At 37.2% G+C, this 19081-nt stretch overlaps 1 protein-coding gene and 1 long non-coding RNA gene across 2 annotated transcripts; one reads left to right on the top strand and one right to left on the bottom strand.

Annotated features, from left to right (window-relative positions):
• Positions 1-685: 685 nt before the first annotated feature.
• Positions 686-2546, bottom strand: LOC135628449 (uncharacterized). The gene is made up of 2 exons (XR_010492862.1): positions 2186-2546; positions 686-1393 (listed from the first exon to the last, which is right to left on the bottom strand). It is a non-coding gene; the product is annotated as an uncharacterized LOC135628449 (long non-coding RNA).
• Positions 2547-8664: 6118 nt separating this feature from the next.
• On the top strand, positions 8665-18300 carry LOC103998245 (protein transport protein SEC23 E). Its single transcript, XM_009419671.3, has 13 exons — positions 8665-9551; positions 9644-9817; positions 11262-11423; positions 12377-12519; positions 13292-13367; positions 13488-13660; positions 13740-13818; positions 14916-14993; positions 15138-15299; positions 15418-15681; positions 17175-17279; positions 17635-17811; positions 17882-18300. Exons 1-12 carry the CDS (start codon positions 8754-8756, stop codon positions 17779-17781), a joined length of 2361 nt encoding a protein of 786 aa, XP_009417946.2. The 5' UTR covers positions 8665-8753; the 3' UTR covers positions 17782-17811; positions 17882-18300.
• The last annotated feature ends 781 nt before the right edge of the window (positions 18301-19081 follow it).

Raw genomic sequence — 19081 nt, 5'->3', positions numbered from 1 at the left:
GTGGCGTCATGCACAGTTCATCACCAATCAGCCAATCATGATATGGGTAGAGATGCGGAATACATAAACGGGTGGCAAAATAAAGTTGCTCACTTCGCGAATCGGGTACCGGGCACCCGTTTCTTTTCAACCATCGGCCACAGGGCCTATCTCAGCCGTTAGATCAGAGCGATCTCGCCTAAAGTTCCACAAGTATCAATCAAACGGTGGAGCTCGAGTTCTTCGGCTACGGCGACGGGCTGACACTGGGTGGCGGCGTTGGTGTCTCTCATCGCTGTTCTGTGAGAAATGCGCCGTGGAAGTAGTCTCTCTTTTGCTCTCCTTATTTTTCCTTCTCTTTTTTTTCTGTTTCGATTTGTATTGTTTAGATTGTCAAAAAAAAATTTGTTCGCTTAATCCGAATTCGTCACTAAGATTTTCTTTTTATTTTACCGGACTTATTCTAACATAATCATTTTTTGCTTTCGTTTCGATAATTTTTGGATCTTAAAGAAATCACATTCCAACATTATATCGCTATACAGAGGAAGACCTAAAAAAATCTGATTAAAATTATACATATAATTTTAAATATTTTTAATTTAATTAAAGATGCCTGGAGATTTGACCCTAAATAATCAAGACAATACGACTCTATTATTGTTGTTGTAAGCATCAATTTACAATATAAATTTGGATAGAAGAATGACAACAAAAATGATAGAAGGTTTATTCATAAGCAAAATTTTAGCTTATTACATGAAGCCTTCTAATATTGAACATTACACTTTCATATGTTTTCACCCATTCACTGTAGATGTTATGCTTGTTCTGCATGTTGGACATCCGGAGATCTTCTGACCTCAAATCTCTGCAACACTGCAAAATGCTATGACAGGCATCGGGAAAAAAAAAGAGTGATCTTGCACATTTAAGTCTGGCATATGTATAATAGTGTATATATGAAGAAAACTGCGGAAACTATATACTGGAATTGATCTTCTCCTCAAATGCCATCACCAACTCCAACAGGCACAGCTGATACTAAACATATTGGTGTGTGAGATATGTCAAATGTAGAGTGTTCTCTGTTGTGCATCCGTGTCAATTACTTTGTAGAGGGAAGAGGTAGAGAGATGCTTGAGGGTGATGGTTCTTGGCCACATATCAGTATTTAGCTAGTTCATATTGATCTTGGATTTGATGACTATTCTCTCCAGGAATTGGATGGAGGTGTGCATGCTGAAGAGAGTAAAAAAGCAATAATAAATTAGGAATTTGGATTTGAAGAACTTTCCTTGCCAACTTCACAGCTCATGGTTTCATTGCAGGCATGCATGTCATTTCCACTGAGATCTTCACCAAGTAATAGTTCTGATCTGTACCAATTTAGGATCTCAAGCAGATGTTGAAACTGCACATGTAGAGCAAATTGAGCTTGTTCATGGAAAACACTTTAAACAGTACAAAGCTCAGAAAGATCAAAGTGCATAGAAACATTGATTCTTGAAGATCTACTCTGTGGAAAGTGCTGCTTGGCATTCACTACCTAGAAGAAGGGTTTTTCTGTAGTCTTAATAGTCATGCTACAACCTTTGCAGACAATTAGCATTCCTGCAACCTGATCAGCATGACATTATCTTAATTGCTTGAGTTTAATTTTCATTTCGAGTTCTTTTGGAGCAGAAATCTTGATCACCGATACTAATTAAATTTTGTTTTATGGCGTCCAAGATCTCCAAAATCTCCTGCTGCCAAGCAAAGTCAAAGAGGTTTCTAAATTGCTTCAGAGATGTAATTATAAGTACAGGAAGTATCTCCATCAAGCTTAGATTTTAACAGATTACACCATCTCCAATAAATTATATATATGCACATTTATGTATCAGTAATTGAAATCTTAAGAAGCATGATTATGACAGGCTACTAATTCCAAGTCTAATGATAAATCCTGGAAATGTTTCCTAGCCTATAATGTTCAATATTTAAAGTGCTAAACTGTGAACTATATGAAGCATTCCAAGCTCCTAAAATCTCTCTTCTGATCCTGGCAACACTAAAACACATTTGCAAGCAAGAACACATGCTATAAACGATATGTAACGAGAAAGCAGTACGATACTTTCACCTAGCAGATCAATGCAAAACTACATTAAGAAGACCAACATAAGAAACTGCAAAGCCCAAACTGAGAGCATCGAGTTACCGAAGGGCGAACAGCCTTGAAGCAGAGTGGTAATACGTGATATTGGCACGGTTCAATCAAAGAGCAGAGCTCCAAAGTTGAGGAGCACCGCTCCAACCAATATTCGGCAAGATGAGAGTCTCAATAAAAAAAGTAGGTCAAGGAGCACCACTTTCTAATCGAATCAAACTAATATCGCGTTTTGTAGAAGAATTTGAAGTGGAAAAGGGAGAAGAACAATCTCATCCATAAAACTCTCTTCGGAATCTGCTTTGTAAGCGTCGATGAGTTGTGAGGGTTGGGGAGAGGAGGGGAGATCGGAGCAAGGGGAAGAAGGTGTAGTAGTCTTCTATAGTAGGATGAAGTGGGAGAGGAGAGCATCGAATGGGCCAACGGCTGAACAGGGAGGAGGTTAGAGGATATTTATTGATGATGGAAACAATGTGATGCCGTGAGTAGAGGTTCAATTCCCGGATGGAACTAATGGCTCTTTAATGCCACCTCTGCCCGTTTTATTTGATTTATTTATTGCAAATGATCTTTCTGAAAAACAAAAAAACCAAAAATTTCAAGAGGTGTTCTAATTTTCATTTTTTCAAATGGTGTCACTATTTTGAATAATATTCAAAATATCCCTACATCAATCTCAATATATTTTTTTGGGTCAATTACAGTTTTTATATGTTATAGTATTTTTTTTCATAATAAAAACATCATAAAATATACTTAAAAATAATATAAATGATATAAATGGATTCATAGTCTCAATCAAACCAAATTCAAGCCAAGATTTGATATCCTAGTGGTCTATGATTAATAACAAATAAAGAGACATAATATAATATCACTTATAGTGTTTTTATAATAACTTTATAATATTTTTCGCACCTCAATAAAAATATTATAATATTATTAAAAATTATAAACGATCTAAATAAAAATACTGCAATAGTCCAAAATTGATGATAAAAACTAATGAAAAAAGTGTCAATAGGGATTATGAGAGATATTTTTAATATTATTTGAAAGAAGGATATCATTTGAAAAATATTATAAATGAATATAAGACATTGTAACAGTCCAAAATTAATTAAGAAAATATCATTATCACTATTATTTGAAACAAGAGAAAAAATAAAAATAAAAATATTATTAGGATCCTTTGAATAATATTTTATTGAGTTTATCTAGTTCAATAAGAGTCGGATAGAGGCTTATTTAAGATTTATTTATTTATCAGGAGTCCAAATCCTAATAGACTGGTAGGTGGAACTCTATAAATATGGATATACCTATTTCATTTTATCATCTATGGAATATTATTTCAATTTTTAGCAAACTCTAGGAGGTCATCAAGGAGGTCGATCCCTTCAAAGCGATCATTACTTTTCTTTCTCTTCTTCTATAATAAAACCCTATGGTCTTATCATCTAGTATCAGAGCAGTAATCCTCGACATTCTTATTGTAAATTCTCATGTCACTTTGGCGCAGCAGCCATCATCATCTAAAAAAAAAAAAAAAACCGATAGTCGCCCCATCCCGCTTGAATGAGAAAGGGCAGGGCCATCTCCATTGTTTCCTAGCCTCTATGACCCCTCACTTCTCATAATCCTCGGTATTCCCACTATAATTTCTCATCCCACCTTCCATGCAATCGCCTTCAGTCGCACCTCATCCGACCTTCTGCTGCTGTAGTTGCCCTCAGCCGTGCCTCATCTCACCTTTTGTTGTAGTCTCCCTCAGTCGTGCCTCATCCCATCTCTAGATACAACCCTCGACATTCCTTCCCAATTGAGCGATTATCTCTTTCCTAGTGATCGCTCTCATCGACCCCTTGTCGATCCTCACCCCTCTAACCGAGTGATCGCTGCTAGTGTTCCCTCCCAGTCGAGCGATCGTTCTCGCCGCCAATGTTTCCTCACCCTTTGTCGTGCCTCATCCTACCTTCCGTTGCAGTCACCCTCAATCGCGCCTCATCCCACCTTCCGTCGCAGTCGCCCTCAATCGTGCCTCATCCCATATTTAGTTACGACCCTCAACGTTCCTTTCCAGCCAAGCAATCGTCTCTTTCCTAACCTTGGCGACCCCTCACTAGTCCTCATCCCTCCAATTAAGAGATCATCGCCAACATTCCCTCCCAGCCGAGCGATCATTTCTTTCCCTTCGACCAAGTAATCGTTTCTGCCTCACAACCCTCGGTGACGCTACTCCCAACCGCGGCACCATTGCTACCTCCCAGCCTTGGCAGCATCATTACCTCCTCGCAACGATAGAAATAGGGTAACTCCCCACACCGACACCGTCGCCTTCCAGCCATGCTATCGTCGCTAATTTCCAACCGCGATCCTTGGTGTTTCCGCAGAAACTACCCATGCCACCATCATTGCCTATAGCTAAGCACCTTTAATGTGATAGCAGTGAGCCCTCATGCTGCTCTCAGTGTCTAGTAGCATCCTTGACACCATTGCAGTGATCCCTCATATCCTCCTCGCAGTGATCACAACAAACCCTCACACTGCTCTCGACATCCGCTTCCTCATCGGCATCCTCGTAGCAATCCTTCATTCTAAGAGTGCTACCATTAATCGACGTCACAACAGTCGCACCGAATAGGGCAGTGCTATTGCCCTTGACCCAACACCAAAAATAGGAGTTGGGGATTACAAATCTGCAGTCATATGTAATGGCTACCAATAACTCAGTGAAAGTCATATGTAATGGCTACCATTGGAAACCAGAATTGAGAACTGATTGCAAGAAATCCTTAATGATTTTAAAAAGAGTCTATTGTAGAGCTTTAGCATGTTTCAACAAGATGAAAGTTCAAGTCTTACATTAAATCGATTGGAAGACACAAGAAAAAGGAACCAAGAGTAAGATACAAGCTACCAATGCATAAAGGTGGAATTCCCAAGATGGGAAGATGGAGATCCGACTAGTTGGATCTCTATGGCAGAAAATTTTTTCTGTTTTTACAGAACTCTAAAAGAATCTAAGGTGGAAATAGCTTCAATCCAATTAGATAGAGATACAATACAATAGTATGATTAGTACGAAACTTACCATAGGGTCTTCTCGTATGAATAATTCAAGATAGGGCTTCTCATTCGCTTTGAATCATCTGAATACGAGAATGTTGATGGGCAACTCATTAAAATTAGTTAGACATCTATAATGCTAGAATATCATAGCATGTTTGAACAATTGTCAAATCAAGTTAGAAATTGATCTAAACGATAACTAGTGGGAACATTTATCGAGCGACTTAATCTAGATATCTGGTGTGAAGTCAAAGCTCGCTAACCCCGCACTATGATAGCTGTAATCTCAGTTACATATTTGCATAAGGAAAAAATTAGCAGGGAGAATCGTCAAATTAGAAGTGTTAATAAACAAATGATCAGCAAACCACTAGCCTCATCTATTCCTAGCCAAAACTCTAACACCCAAAGACTAACCTTACTAGTAATGGGTGCCCTGCAAGTCAATTACGTGAGTGATTGATATAACACATAATTTTTTTTATTATTATTATGATAATTTTTTACTTTATATTGCTTGTTGTATAAATATATTGTGATGTTCATAGATTTGTGAAATGAGAATCGGATCATGATGAGATCACGACAATGAAACCGATTCACCTTTAAACACAGATCATAAATAATCTTGATCATAGGTTACTCGAGAGAGACATCGAGATAACCGAATAGACTTGTATACTATATACTCGTCCATATGATGGAGGCAGCTGGTCTCATAGCTGCTTATATGGGGACGCTAAGGATATAGTGCACGTGCTCATTGGAGAATGAGTTCACTGATTGATCCGCTTACGGATTGCTAGATAGTTGATGATACCTTACTGTTAGACAATGATTTCGTAGTCTCAATAGTGTATCTAGTCCTTAGACTTGAGACACCAACGATGTCCTATATGAGTACTCAACTCTTTGATATCGAACTTATAGATTTGAAAGTTTCAGATCTAGTATAATCAATCATTAGGAGTGACTGTTAACCTTACGACTGTTATTGAGTGTCAATAGAGGACCATCCGCTCTCAGTATCAAGAGAGGAATATCTCGTGTGTTCTGACTCAAACAAATTCTTGGCTAAGGTTGTTCAGATTATGAGAGACTCCGGGATAATATGATTAGAGCGAGACTCGAGGAGAAAATCGTATGGATCTGATAGTACGTCCGTAGTCGATGAGTCAAGTGAATTATTACAAAGATAATAATTCATAGAACCAGAAAGAGTTTTGACAGGTATGACTCACAACTAGCTCGATATTGGGCCTAGAGAGTCACACACATATAGTACGCATTGTGACGAGTATATATTCGGTTATAAGATATCCGTCGAAGCCCCTATATTGTTAGATATCCAATAAGCTCATGAATTATTGGATCTCGTGGCTTGTAGAGACCCAATATCCAATAAGAGCTAATAAGAGATTATTGGGTAGAGACCCACTAGTCTAAGAGGCTTGGGTAATTGGATGGAGATCCAGTTCCCAATGGGACAGGATCCATTAGGATTAAGTTAACTCGGAGCCTCTATAAATAGGAGGGAATTAAAGATCCATAGTTGGGACTTCCTGATTGTCACCTTCTATTCTCCTCTCACATTCTCCTCCTCAAATAGCAGGCATGGAGATTTGAGGGGCGTCATTGCAATCCTACTGTGTGGATCACTGCTAGAGAGGATGATGCTTGACCTCCTTCATCCTCTCCCACATATCTATAGGATTTTAGAGATATACGATCTCCATGACTAAAACACTATTGGTTTTTAGTTTCATAGATTTTTACGCACTAATATTCGTACGATGATAAACACCTTTTTGGAAAATTTAAGGTTTTTGTTTTTATTCTTTCGCTCCTAGATTTCCCTATAAATCCGAGAATAACTCAATAAAAGATCAATGAAGGGTTTGTGTTGGTATTGTGATGAAAAGTGGAGTAAGGAGCATCGATGTAAACAATGACAACTTCTAATAATTGAACCAAATAGGGAGGAACCGAAAGCTAACAATGTGGACTTCGATTATAAAAGCATTGATTTTGGTGAATCGACTAATTCATCAAACTATGAAAGTTGGAGGAACTTTAGAACATTAGTCCGTTACAGTTTTGATTGATACTAGTAGCACTAACAATTTTATGGATAATAAGATTGATGATCGATTGACCTACCACATTGAATGCTATGACAAATTCAAAGTAAACTTATGATAGCAAGTGTTTAAAGATCAAATTGATTATATATGGTCAAGAGTTGCTAATGGATTTTCTTTTGCTACCCTTACAAGACTTCGAAGTGATGCTTGGAATTGAATGACGGTAATGTTTTTTGAAATTTTTTTAAACTAATCATGAAGTTTCTTATTAATGTAAAGCAGATGATCATAAAGGGAAGACGTGGAAGTAAGATCACAACTGCCACTAGCCATCGGATGAAGAGATTTTAATCTAATCCTAAGCAATCTCAATTAAAAGTTATTAAAAGAATTTTTAGATATCTAAAAGGAACTATAAGTCTATGGTGTCATAATTCTAAAAACTTTGAGTTACTTGATGCTGATTTTGTTAATTGTCAAATAGATTAAAAAAACATATCCAGAATATGTCAATTCTTAGGTCACACACTTGTCTCTTGGTCCTCCAAAAAACAAAACTCGATTGCATTATCTATAACTGAAGCAGAATATAGAGCAGTAGGTGCATGCACAAGTTATCTGGATGAAGAACACTTTAAAAGATTATGAAATTCACAAATATGATAACATTAGTGTAATATGTTTAATATAAAATCTCATTCAACACTCTAGAACTAAATATATTGATATTACACATCATTTTATTAGAGATCATATTAATAATCATGACGTATCTTTAGAATTTATTGATATAAAATATCAATTAGCAGATATTTTACCAAAACCATTGAATGAGGAACAAAATTTAGCATGCTAAATCTTTCAAATACATAAATTTCTTTTTCGGATTTCTCGATTCTTCGTAACTTAGAATTTTCTTTTCAGACTTGATTCATAGATTTTTGTGATTGATGACTTGATCTTTTTAACAATTCCTAGGAATCTTTCTTTTGTGACTAATTTTGTTAAAGTCAATCAATTTTTTTTAAGAGGGACTTACCCTATGAATAATTAATATATTTTTTTTAGAAAAGGAAAAGAAAATTCATTTGGTCACATTCAAAATAACCCAACAACGTCATATTTCACTCAAATCTCTCATAAACATTAAATGAAGATTTAGTCAGATATCTTAATGACCTAATCAGTGCATTCATAGGATTGGTGGAGTCGGGTTCGGGCAACCGCCCACCCAATTGAAGCCCAAATCTGTGTAAAGTTACGTCCGTTAGCCACAAGATGTAGTTCGGATCCGGGTGATGAAACCCGAACCGTTTATGGAATTAATTATGGAGGAAATGAATAACGTAAAATATAAATAAATACTCCCTCCATCCCCCAAATCTCCAAGCCATCCGAATTCCCGATCGCCGGCGAGAAACCTCCGCCTGCCGCCGCCTCGCTGCTGCCGCCACTACATCTACATGGCGGAGGACCTCGCTGGCTCGGGAGCCGCGGCCGCCCCGGACCCCGACGGACCCGACGGCGTCCGCATGACCTGGAACAATTGGCCCCGCTCCAAGTTGGAGGCGAGCAAGTGCGTCGTCCCTGTAGCCGCTTCCATCGCCCCGATCCGCGCCTCCCCGTCTCTCCTCGTCCTCCCCTACAACCCCCTCCGTTGCAAGCCGCCGTGTTCCGCGGTTCTCAACCCCTTCGCTCGTGTCGACTTCGCCGCCAAGATTTGGATCTGCCCCTTCTGCTTCTCCCGCAACCAATTCCCCCCTCACTACGCCGCCATCAGCGAGGCCGTTGTCCCCGGCGAGCTGTACCCCCAGTGCACCACCGTCGAGTACGCCCCACCGCCCCTCAACCACTATTCCGCCCCGTCCTCACCCCAGCCACCACCCCCCGTGTTCCTCTTTGTCATTGACACCTGCCTCATCGAGGAGGAGCTGGGATTCGTGAAGTCGGCCATGCGCCGGGCCATTGGTCTGCTTCGTGATCACGCCCTCGTTGGGCTTGTCACCTTCGGTACCCAGGTCCACCTCTACGAACTAGGGTTCGCAGATGTGTCCAAGATCTACGTGTTCAGAGGGACCAAGGAAATCTCCAAAGACCAGATATTGGATCATCTTAGGCTCTCTGCATCCAGCGTCCGCCATGGTGCCGCTGTTGGAGCGCCGGGATATCCCAAGGTGCCGCAAGCCAATGGGTTTCATCCATCTGGATCGGTCAATAGGTTCCTGCTCCCGGCAGCAGATTGTGAGTACGCTCTCAGTTCGGTGAGATTCAATCTTTGCTCCCAAATTGGTTGATTGATTTGTCTTTTTCTATTTGTTTTAGAGGTAAACATTTGAGTTGTGTTCTGTCGCAGTTGTTGGATGAGCTGCAGACAGATCAGTGGCCAGTTGAAGCAGGGAATCGTGCTTTACGTTGCACAGGGGTTGCCCTAAATGTTGCTTCTGGCTTGCTGGGAGCTTGTATGCCTGGTACTGGGGCTCGCATCATAGCTTTGGTTGGTGGGCCATGTACTCAGGGCCCTGGCATGGTAAAGATGCTTGCTTTTTTTCACGCATAATCTTCGAACTTTATTCTGGGATTTATTGATTGGGTTGCTGGACTTCAAACCTTTTAAAATTAAGTGATCCATATTAGTTGAAGATCCTTATATTTGTTGTTTTAGATGATAATAATTAAAAGGGTTATATCATAACTATACCACTTTTGTTGTACAAGCTGGGGCTCGTCTTTTCCAATGATTAATTAGATGCCATGTGAGAGAACTCTGCAACTTTTTAGCATTTTGAAAGTGAGAAGTGCCTATGTTGGCTACTATTATTAGCTTGAAGCAATTTGTTGTAAGATGTGAAATTCATTTTATTGATATTATTCCGAATGACTCTCTCCAGAATAATCCACTTATTCTTGTAAATTCTACATCGGTTTAAAATAATCACCTTGCCATATCTTGAGACTTGATGGTTACTGTAAATTCTGCGGTTTGTTATGTTAGAAGCATAAGTTGTGTTTGTTCAGCGAAAATTCTTTAAGCATGCCTTTGTTTATCATTAGTTGGTAAGTTTACGTTGAAGCTTAGACTAGTTTATAGCTAATTCCTATTCAAGATTAGTGCCTTCATCTTCACAGAAAAGCATCCTTATGAGGCTTAGGAGTGCTACAAAGTTTTGGCCTACATTCCAATTATCTTGTTATGTGCTCTCATTTAGCCTTGTATAAATTATGATCCATTCCAGGACCATCAGCCAGAAGCGCCTTTCTACAGCTGAGTACAAGCTTCAAAATTGCATTCCTGTAATTCAGAAGCATACATGTCTATGAATCGCAACCCCTGATGTCCACTGTCAGGATTCCTGGTATCCCAATTTGGAAAAGAAAAGGGATTTCTGAAGAAGAGGAAGAGGAGAGGAACCTGCCACTGGCAGCCATCAGTAGTTGAGTTGCTGTTACTGTCAGGAGGGAGGGATAGGGTCTACGGGAGAGATTGAGAAGGAATAGGTTGATTCTCCTAGTGAATTTTGCTGTTTACTTGACTTTGTACATGCACCTACCCCTGCTTTCACTTCTGGCAACTAATTTATGGTTCTTGTATTGGCCGAATTAATTTTTTCCCATTTTATTCTGTATGCATCTGTGTTATTCAAGGTTAGTGTGCCTTTTCAATGTAAATTTACTTAGCATCATGCTTCTTGTAGATTGAGTCATTGAGATTGGTTTCTTTAGTACCTTGTGTTAGATTACCTTATCCTAGTTTCTTTTTTGTGCATAACAATTATTTTTCTGAAAGAATGTAATGGACTACACTAATTTTTCCTTGCATAACTTTCTGAAAGAATGTATTCTGAGGTCTCTCATATGTTTTAAAGATATTAATGTTAATTGTTTTCTGGATTTTCAGAATTCTTACATCATTTACATCCTCAAGCTAATTTCCTTCAAACATTCTGTTTATTCACTCAAATTGTGTTTTGCAGATTGTCTCAAAAGATTTCTCAGAGTCAGTGCGCTCTCATAAAGATCTTGATAAAGATGCAGGCCCGCATTTTCACAAAGCTGTTAAATTTTATGATAATTTGGCCAAGCAGCTAGTTAACCAGGGCCATGTGTTGGACCTATTTGCTTCTGCAGTTGATCAGGTTTGAGTCAATTATTTTTGTATTAGCAACTTGTTTTGTAATAATGTAGGAGACCTTATTATGCTTTAAAGATTATTATGGATACATGGCACAACTAGACTACTGTCATTGCAGTGCCATGTGTAAGTCTGTTAAACAGTTGACCGGTATGAGTATGAATGGATATGGGATCCTTATGCGAAGAATGTTGGACATCATTTATTATAATTCTATTACTTTTCTGATGTAACATTTTTGTGTTAGTTGTATTGTAATGTGTACATGGAATTTGTCTAATTGACATCGATAATATAAGCTTGATAATGAATTGTTAAGATCATAATTCTTGGCACTGGAGACCGTTAACTATGTACCATTCATGCAAACACAATGAGATAAACCTGCTTTTTGCCCGCTTCAGCTTGGCGATATCCATTCTAAAGTCCTGTCATCTTCCTCCATGACTGATTATAGACATGTGGCTTTCATGGTAATGACTTTATCATCTAAAGATGACTACTGATTAGTTTGACACACTTGCTCTGATGCATGATAAGTGAATGCAATAATGAGCTTATTTAAATTATCCCATTAAACATTTATTTAGTAACAAATTTGTGACAAGAAAGTGTTGAAAATTACCTGAGTGTTTCCCAATATTTTTGATAACTAATGTGGAACTAGGCTGGTCTAGTAAGACTAGTAAGTATAAATTTCAACAGGACCTCTTTTTCCTATAAAATAGCCTGTGAGCATTTGGCTGAAAGTTATTCCACAAATGTATTTTGCAAAATTTCCTGTAGAAAGTTGACTTGTCAGTAACAAAATGCTGCCATTTTTGTTACTCTCTTCTCTTGTGTGTATACGTGTGTTTTGATTTGAGGAGATTTTGTCATAATCCTACGGTTAAAGATTTTCTTATGTGCTAATTTTATTAACTCATAAAAATTTCTTTTTTGTGTGTATATATCCAGGTTGGGCTTACAGAGATGAAAGTAGCAGTGGAGAGAACGGGCGGACTTGTAGTTCTTGCTGAAAGTTTTGGACACCCAGTTTTCAAAGACTCCTTCAAACGAATTTTTGAAGATGGCGAGCAGTCTCTTGGTCTTTCTTTTAAGTAATTCTTTTTCACTCCTATATGTACAGTGATATTACATTAAAAACGAAAATTTGAAATAGCTATATACAGGAAGTGATCTCAATTGTCTCCAGTATGAACCAGTTGACATCTAAATCAAGGCCAGAACGTTGTGGAAGCTACAACAAGCTCAAATTACAAATTGTTTTTGAGAATCTAAAGTAGTTCTGATTTGGCAGTTTTGAAGTATCGTATGTCTATCAGCTTTAACCAAAACTAAACAAAAAAAATCAGTCAGGTATCATAATTGACTTTGTTCTGGTTTTGACTCAACTTGGAAACTTTGGCAATGTTTCTATCAACAGGAATGGACTTGCATACTTGTTGATAGCTGTTGAAGTAAGTGAAAATTGCAACATGATTCATTCTTCATTAAATTTGTAAATGACCTTATGTCTAATATTTATGAATGAGGATCAACACCAGTAGTAGGTAATTAGTTTGGTTTTTAACCTTCACAAGCTTCTTCATCCAGTTCAAATCTTACTCCAGTATTTCTAAGATCAATGGAACCTAAGACCACATGGACACTTAAATCGATGGACCATTGGACTGCTTAAGTGAAAAGCAATTTTTTTCCACTTTTATTTTTGTAACTTTAGGTATCCACCAAAACTGGATTTGAAAATTGCAGTTGATTCTCAGTATTATTTATAACTTTGCCTCTATCGCCTGTTTTAATTATTTTTATATTTTGTTAGTGCCGTATCTTCTGAAGACATTAGTTCTTATAGTTACTTAATTTGTCCAGTGGCACACTTGAGATCAACTGTTCAAAGGACATCAAGATTCAGGGAGTTATTGGACCATGTACATCTTTAGAGAAGGTTATCTTGGATCTTGGTGTTAATGAGGACATAAGATGCATACTTATATGGTTTTTTATTTTGAAAATTTTGGAACTTTGATATCTCTAAAGCATATTGCTAATTCAGTAACATTTGCAGAAGGGGGCTCTTTGTGCCGATACTATTGTAGGCCAAGGAAATACAACTTCATGGAAAATGTGTGGTCTTGATAGGACTACTTGTTTGACGGTATTCTTTGAAATTTCACCAAGTGAACGGCCAAACCAATCTGGAATTCCAAATCCACAATTATATATACAATTTTTGACCAAGTATAACCCCTCGTCCATTTTGTTTTGTTTGTAACTTGAAAGTAAAACTTTTTAATCAGATAATGTCATTGGCATGTAGTTATCAGGGCCCTGAAGGTCAAATGAGGTTACGGGTTACGACTGTCACTAGAAGATGGGTGGATGGTTCTTGCACAGAGGTTGGTTAGAAACAATTTTGTTCCATGTTTTACTTAAATACACATAAGAAAATCCTTATTGTTGAGAGTTGTGTTCAAAAGTCATGCGAGGACTTAATTTGTGAGTAATCGAAGTTTTTGACTTGTGCATGCATATCATACCTGGTTAGCGAGCAATTGATGTTTGACTTAAGTATTTCCTTCTGCTTTACTTATCACCATGATCTGTTTGATTTGGTTTCTGTTTAATATGTAGGTGATGTAAATAAATATGTAGGTGATGTAGATAAATAAAGCCTTGTGGTTCAAATGTGGAGGCGACTCCTGTTTAATGAAATTTGTCAAAACTTGGTGTATCAAACGCCACTTATATTGGCCATGTTGCCAATATGGTATACAAGAGGAGCACTGGGAATGCAGGCGCCCACTAGCACACCATATGTGGTCACTAGCACATAGGTGTTTGATTTGACTAAAACTTGATATATCTAATGATGCTGGGCTGAGCCCAGTGAATCCCGGCTAGTTGTGGAAACCTTCTCTTACATGGCATAATATAAGATCAGATAGACAAGGTAAATACATACTGCCTTGTAGGACAAGACATCATGGTTTGTCTCTTGAACTTCTTATTCAGTTTTCTTTACCATTTTTTGAACAAATATTTTTTTTTTTGCAAATCTGATCTTTTTGGCTGTTTTGGCTATGAGGATTTAGTTCATATGCTTTTTTCTAAAATCAATTTTATTTGGTTTCTTCACCTGTCCTTAATCATCAAGTGTTGGTGAGTTGGTCAAATTTTGATCAGGATTCTATAACAGGAGAAATGGAAGCAAGCCTTTAGTCCCAACTATTTGGCACTTGCCAATTACTTCGATGTAAATGTGCATGGTTGCAAGTTTTCTAAAACCCCATGAGAGAACATAAAACATGTTGCTCTTGGTTAATGTTAGTTTATAATCCAATTGTTGTTATGTTCCTTTAACATGCTACTGTCATAAGATAGTTTATTGGATCTCCAGTTTTTGATTGAATATTACTAGAACAATAATGACTATTGCATATTATTAGAACAATAATGGCCACTTGATTGATTTTTGGACATTGTACAATTATAGGAATTGGTTGAAGGTTTTGATCAGGAAACTGCAGCTGTTGTTTTTGCAAGATATGTGTCCTTGAAAATGGAGATGGAGGTAAGCTACAGGCTTGCATATTTGCAACTGGATGTTTTATTTTTGTGACAAGAACCCTGATTTTTATTGCTTGGTATAGTATTAGTTGCTATGTACGATTTCTTGGTTATCATAGCACGAATATGATATATCTTTGCTTTTTAGCAAGAATTTGATGCAACACGATGGTTGGATAGATCCCTTATCCGCTTTTGTTCAAGATTTGGTGATTATCGAAAAGATGACCCTGCTTCGTTTACGCTGAATCCAAATTTCTCAATCCTCCCACAGTTCATGTTCAATCTGAGGCGCTCACAATTTGTACAGGCACGTTCTTAGGATTATTTCCAAGAATTTCAAAATTGGTGAATTTTGAAATTGACACTTTTCAGTTTTGCAAAATTTTATTCAAGTTCTAAATTTCTTCTCAACATTGTTTCTTCAGGTTATTAACAATAGCCCTGATGAAACTGCTTATTTCCGCATGTTGTTGAATCGTGAAAGCATCAGCAATTCTGTTGTCATGATACAGCCTTCACTTCTTTCATATTCTTTTAATTCACCTCCTTCTCCTGCATTATTGGATGTCGCTTCTATATCTGCCGATCGTATATTGTTGCTAGATGCATACTTCAGTGTTGTTATCTTTCATGGGATGACCATTGCTCAATGGCGCAACATGGGTTACCAGAATCAGCCTGAGCATCAGGTAACTTGATGTATTTTTTAGTCCAGTCATATAATCAGTAATGATTGCAATCAGTTTAATTACAAATTCTTGTATTTGATATTTCTTCATGTATTTACAACCTGTAGCTTGAAGTGGAAATTGGCTTTAAAATGATAGTTGAAGAAAATAAAGAAATATTGAGAAAAAGATCTTCTATATCAACTAACTGAAACCTAAACTAAATATTGTATGTAGAATAAAAAAAGAAAAATAAAGAAAGCGATGTGCCACATGTGGACTGTCTAAAATTTGGTGGTTACCCTGTAGATTCATGCTTGGACCAGTAAATACTGGCTGGTATGTACAGGTCCGGGTGAATATATTTTTTAATGCTATTGTTGACAATTTACTAGGCTTCTTAGTTATGTTCCTAATATATTAAACTACTTATGACCCTATTGCCTACCCAAATTATATTTTTATTTCCACTTTAAAATATCAGGGACCACTTTATTATTTTTCATTATTTAATAATCTAAATCTAACTTATAATGATTCAATATGCTTGAAGGGTCAATTTTATGGGATATAAAGCTGTAACTTATTCTATGATTTAAAATTGCCCTATTGTTCTGCTCTACATATGGTTCTTTGTTATGTTAGAAATGTAAAAATAGGCGTGCTCAGGGTAGAGGCTGTCTCCTGCCAACATGGGGTTGGAGAGGATCAATGTATGCAGGCTTATATTTAGAGAGGATGGAAATGTACTACAACATATTTAAGATCACAAGCGTTGTTGACCACATTGCAAAGGGTTTTTAGTAGGTGATAATCAATTTGATAGTCATCATAATTTAATAATTCTGTGTACTGTATCTCATCTCTGTGTTATTTTTTTGGCCGAGTGGTGGTTACATCAGGGTTGTGAACATGGTTCGAGGTCCTGGGCACTAGCCCTGTACTGGTCCCTGGAAAGACCAGTACAGGTGTGGTTCATACTATATGGTGGTAAATGTGGTGGTGGTGCCGAGAAGGGGGAGTAGTATATGGAGAAGAAGAGGAGGAAGAAGAGCAAGGTGGGGGGGTTGTTAGCGGTTATTATATAATTACCCTGAACTGGACCCGATCTGGCAGAAATGGGGAGTCTGTGATCCGGTCATCTGTTGTACTGGTATTTAGTGCCTGGTTCGTACCGGTTGTGGTGTTTTTTTGAAATCTTGGCCTAACACAACTTTGGCTTAGGATGGCATTTCCACCAACTCAAGTCGGTTCTTCTGCAATTGCCTCATGCCATTTAGACAAATCGTGGATTACTGCATGTTTAGTAAAGGCATAAATATAGCATGTAGTGGACAGGTATAATATAAAAGAGCCATTAATGTCAAGAAAAAGGCAAATAGAACATGTGTATGAATTTATTTATTTACCTCATATAGGTTTGTTAGGCTTAAGAAAGATATTTAAATGTTGGTGAACCTTTTTTGCCATGAATAACACACCAATGAATTTCTTCTTTTTCTTGTCATCAACAGGTCTTTGCTCAGCTGTTACAAGCTCCCCAAGATGATGCCCAGATTATCATCAAAAATCGTTTCCCTGTCCCCAGATTAGTTATTTGTGATCACCATGGCTCACAGGTATATTTTCAGTTTGCTTTATATTGTGCTATCATAATTATTTATCTGATATGCCATTTTCTTTTGTTCTTGACGAATGCTATTCCAGGACATTATTATTGCTTGCGACTTGGTTACTAATTATGTTGATGTCAGTCTCTGACCACAACATAAACAATTTGATAAGCATTTCTTTAATAGCAAATGCGTACAACTCTTCTACATGTTAAATATACTGATATTGTTGGCAAAATGTTGGAACACCCTGGATATGGTAGATCAAGTAACATATGAAGTTCATATTGTTCGTTCACTGTGCTCAAAAGTATTACCACAGCCTGGCTGCTGACAATCTGGTGGTTTGTTTAATTTGTAGGCAAGATTTCTGTTAGCGAAGTTGAATCCATCAGCTACATATAACTCCGCCCATGAGGTTGTACCAGGGTCTGATGTCATCTTCACTAATGATGTTAGCCTTCAAATATTCTGTGAGCATCTTCAGAGGCTGGCTGTTCAGTCATGAGGACTTTGTATTTGACTTGTTTTGAGTGTGGTAAGCATACGTAGGTGTGAGTTGTATTGTTCTCCATCATATACTCATCAGCTTTTCCGTTGACAAACAGGTTTGATGTGCATTATCTGGCTCTTTGGCAAGAACAAGCAAATCCGTTGCTCTTTGGTGATTTAAGTTTATTAAGAAATGATGACACACAACTTAGGTGGATTTCTAGTCTCCCTGTATGAGGAATTTGGACATGTGGCAGATTAGGTTGACATTTTTGACTGGAAATTCAGTCAGGAAAAAAACTTCATTTCCTTCTTCTTTGGTACTTTCTTTTGTCTTTTTCTTTTCTTTTTTTGGTCAGAGGTTATGAAGTCCATAGCTCATTAAAAATAGACAATTTTTGGATCTAACCTTTATATAACTTTTATTTTGAGGGAACAGTGTTTTGTGGATGAAGCATGCAAGACCTGAACACAGTTGTCTTGGCTGTTCTATTAGCTTTTTTCATACCAGTGCAAACGTGATTTTTTTTATTTCTATCTTTTCTTCAGATCTAGGTTATTAATCTGGGTTATTCGTTCCTGATTGTGCTATTGACTTCTGTTAATTTTACCAATGTGGCTTGTGGGTAGTTGAATCTTTGCAGATTCATATAAAAATGTGCTTGAACCTCTTTTAGCTTAAAAAGGAGTCCAATGAATGTGTGGATTATCGAAGCTTCATTTTTGTTGGGCTCATTTTCTTGTTATAGTTTGGTGCTTGCAGGATCAACATCTTTCCTCCTCCCCAACAGTTCCTATAGCAAATGGAAAATAGAAGATGCAACTTGGGTTCATGGTAAAGTTCCTGTGTGATTTATGTGATCAAAATTTCTCCACCAAATTTGTAATGTATCTACATGATATAGACACTTATCAAATTTAGTTCAAATTCAGGGTTAATTGTAAATTATTTTTTGTAATTAATTATTTTTAGTATTTAGATTCTTATATTTTTTAAAAGTTATAGGACTTTTATACTTACCAAAGTCAAATAGTTAATTTTGTTTTTCCTTGTGTTGTCGACGTTGTTGATGGGAAATTCAAGTGAGTTAAAGTTAACATGTGTTCAATGATAAATCTTGTGATATTTTCAGTAATATAGTTTTGTGTGATATTTTTGTCGATTGCATGAGAAGAAGAAATATAATTAAATAATTTAATTTTATAAATATAATGGAAATAAGGATTCATCATTTTTGAAAGTATAGGGATAATTAATTACAAGAGTATTTTATAATTAGTCCTTAAATTCATGCTATTTATTTAAGATATAGACG

Source organism: Musa acuminata, chromosome BXJ3-1, assembly GCF_036884655.1.
Source record: "Musa acuminata AAA Group cultivar baxijiao chromosome BXJ3-1, Cavendish_Baxijiao_AAA, whole genome shotgun sequence".
In the NCBI taxonomy this organism is placed as follows: domain Eukaryota; kingdom Viridiplantae; phylum Streptophyta; class Magnoliopsida; order Zingiberales; family Musaceae; genus Musa; species Musa acuminata.
Note: the sequence above shows the minus strand (reverse complement) of the source record. Positions and strands in the feature narration are given on the sequence as shown.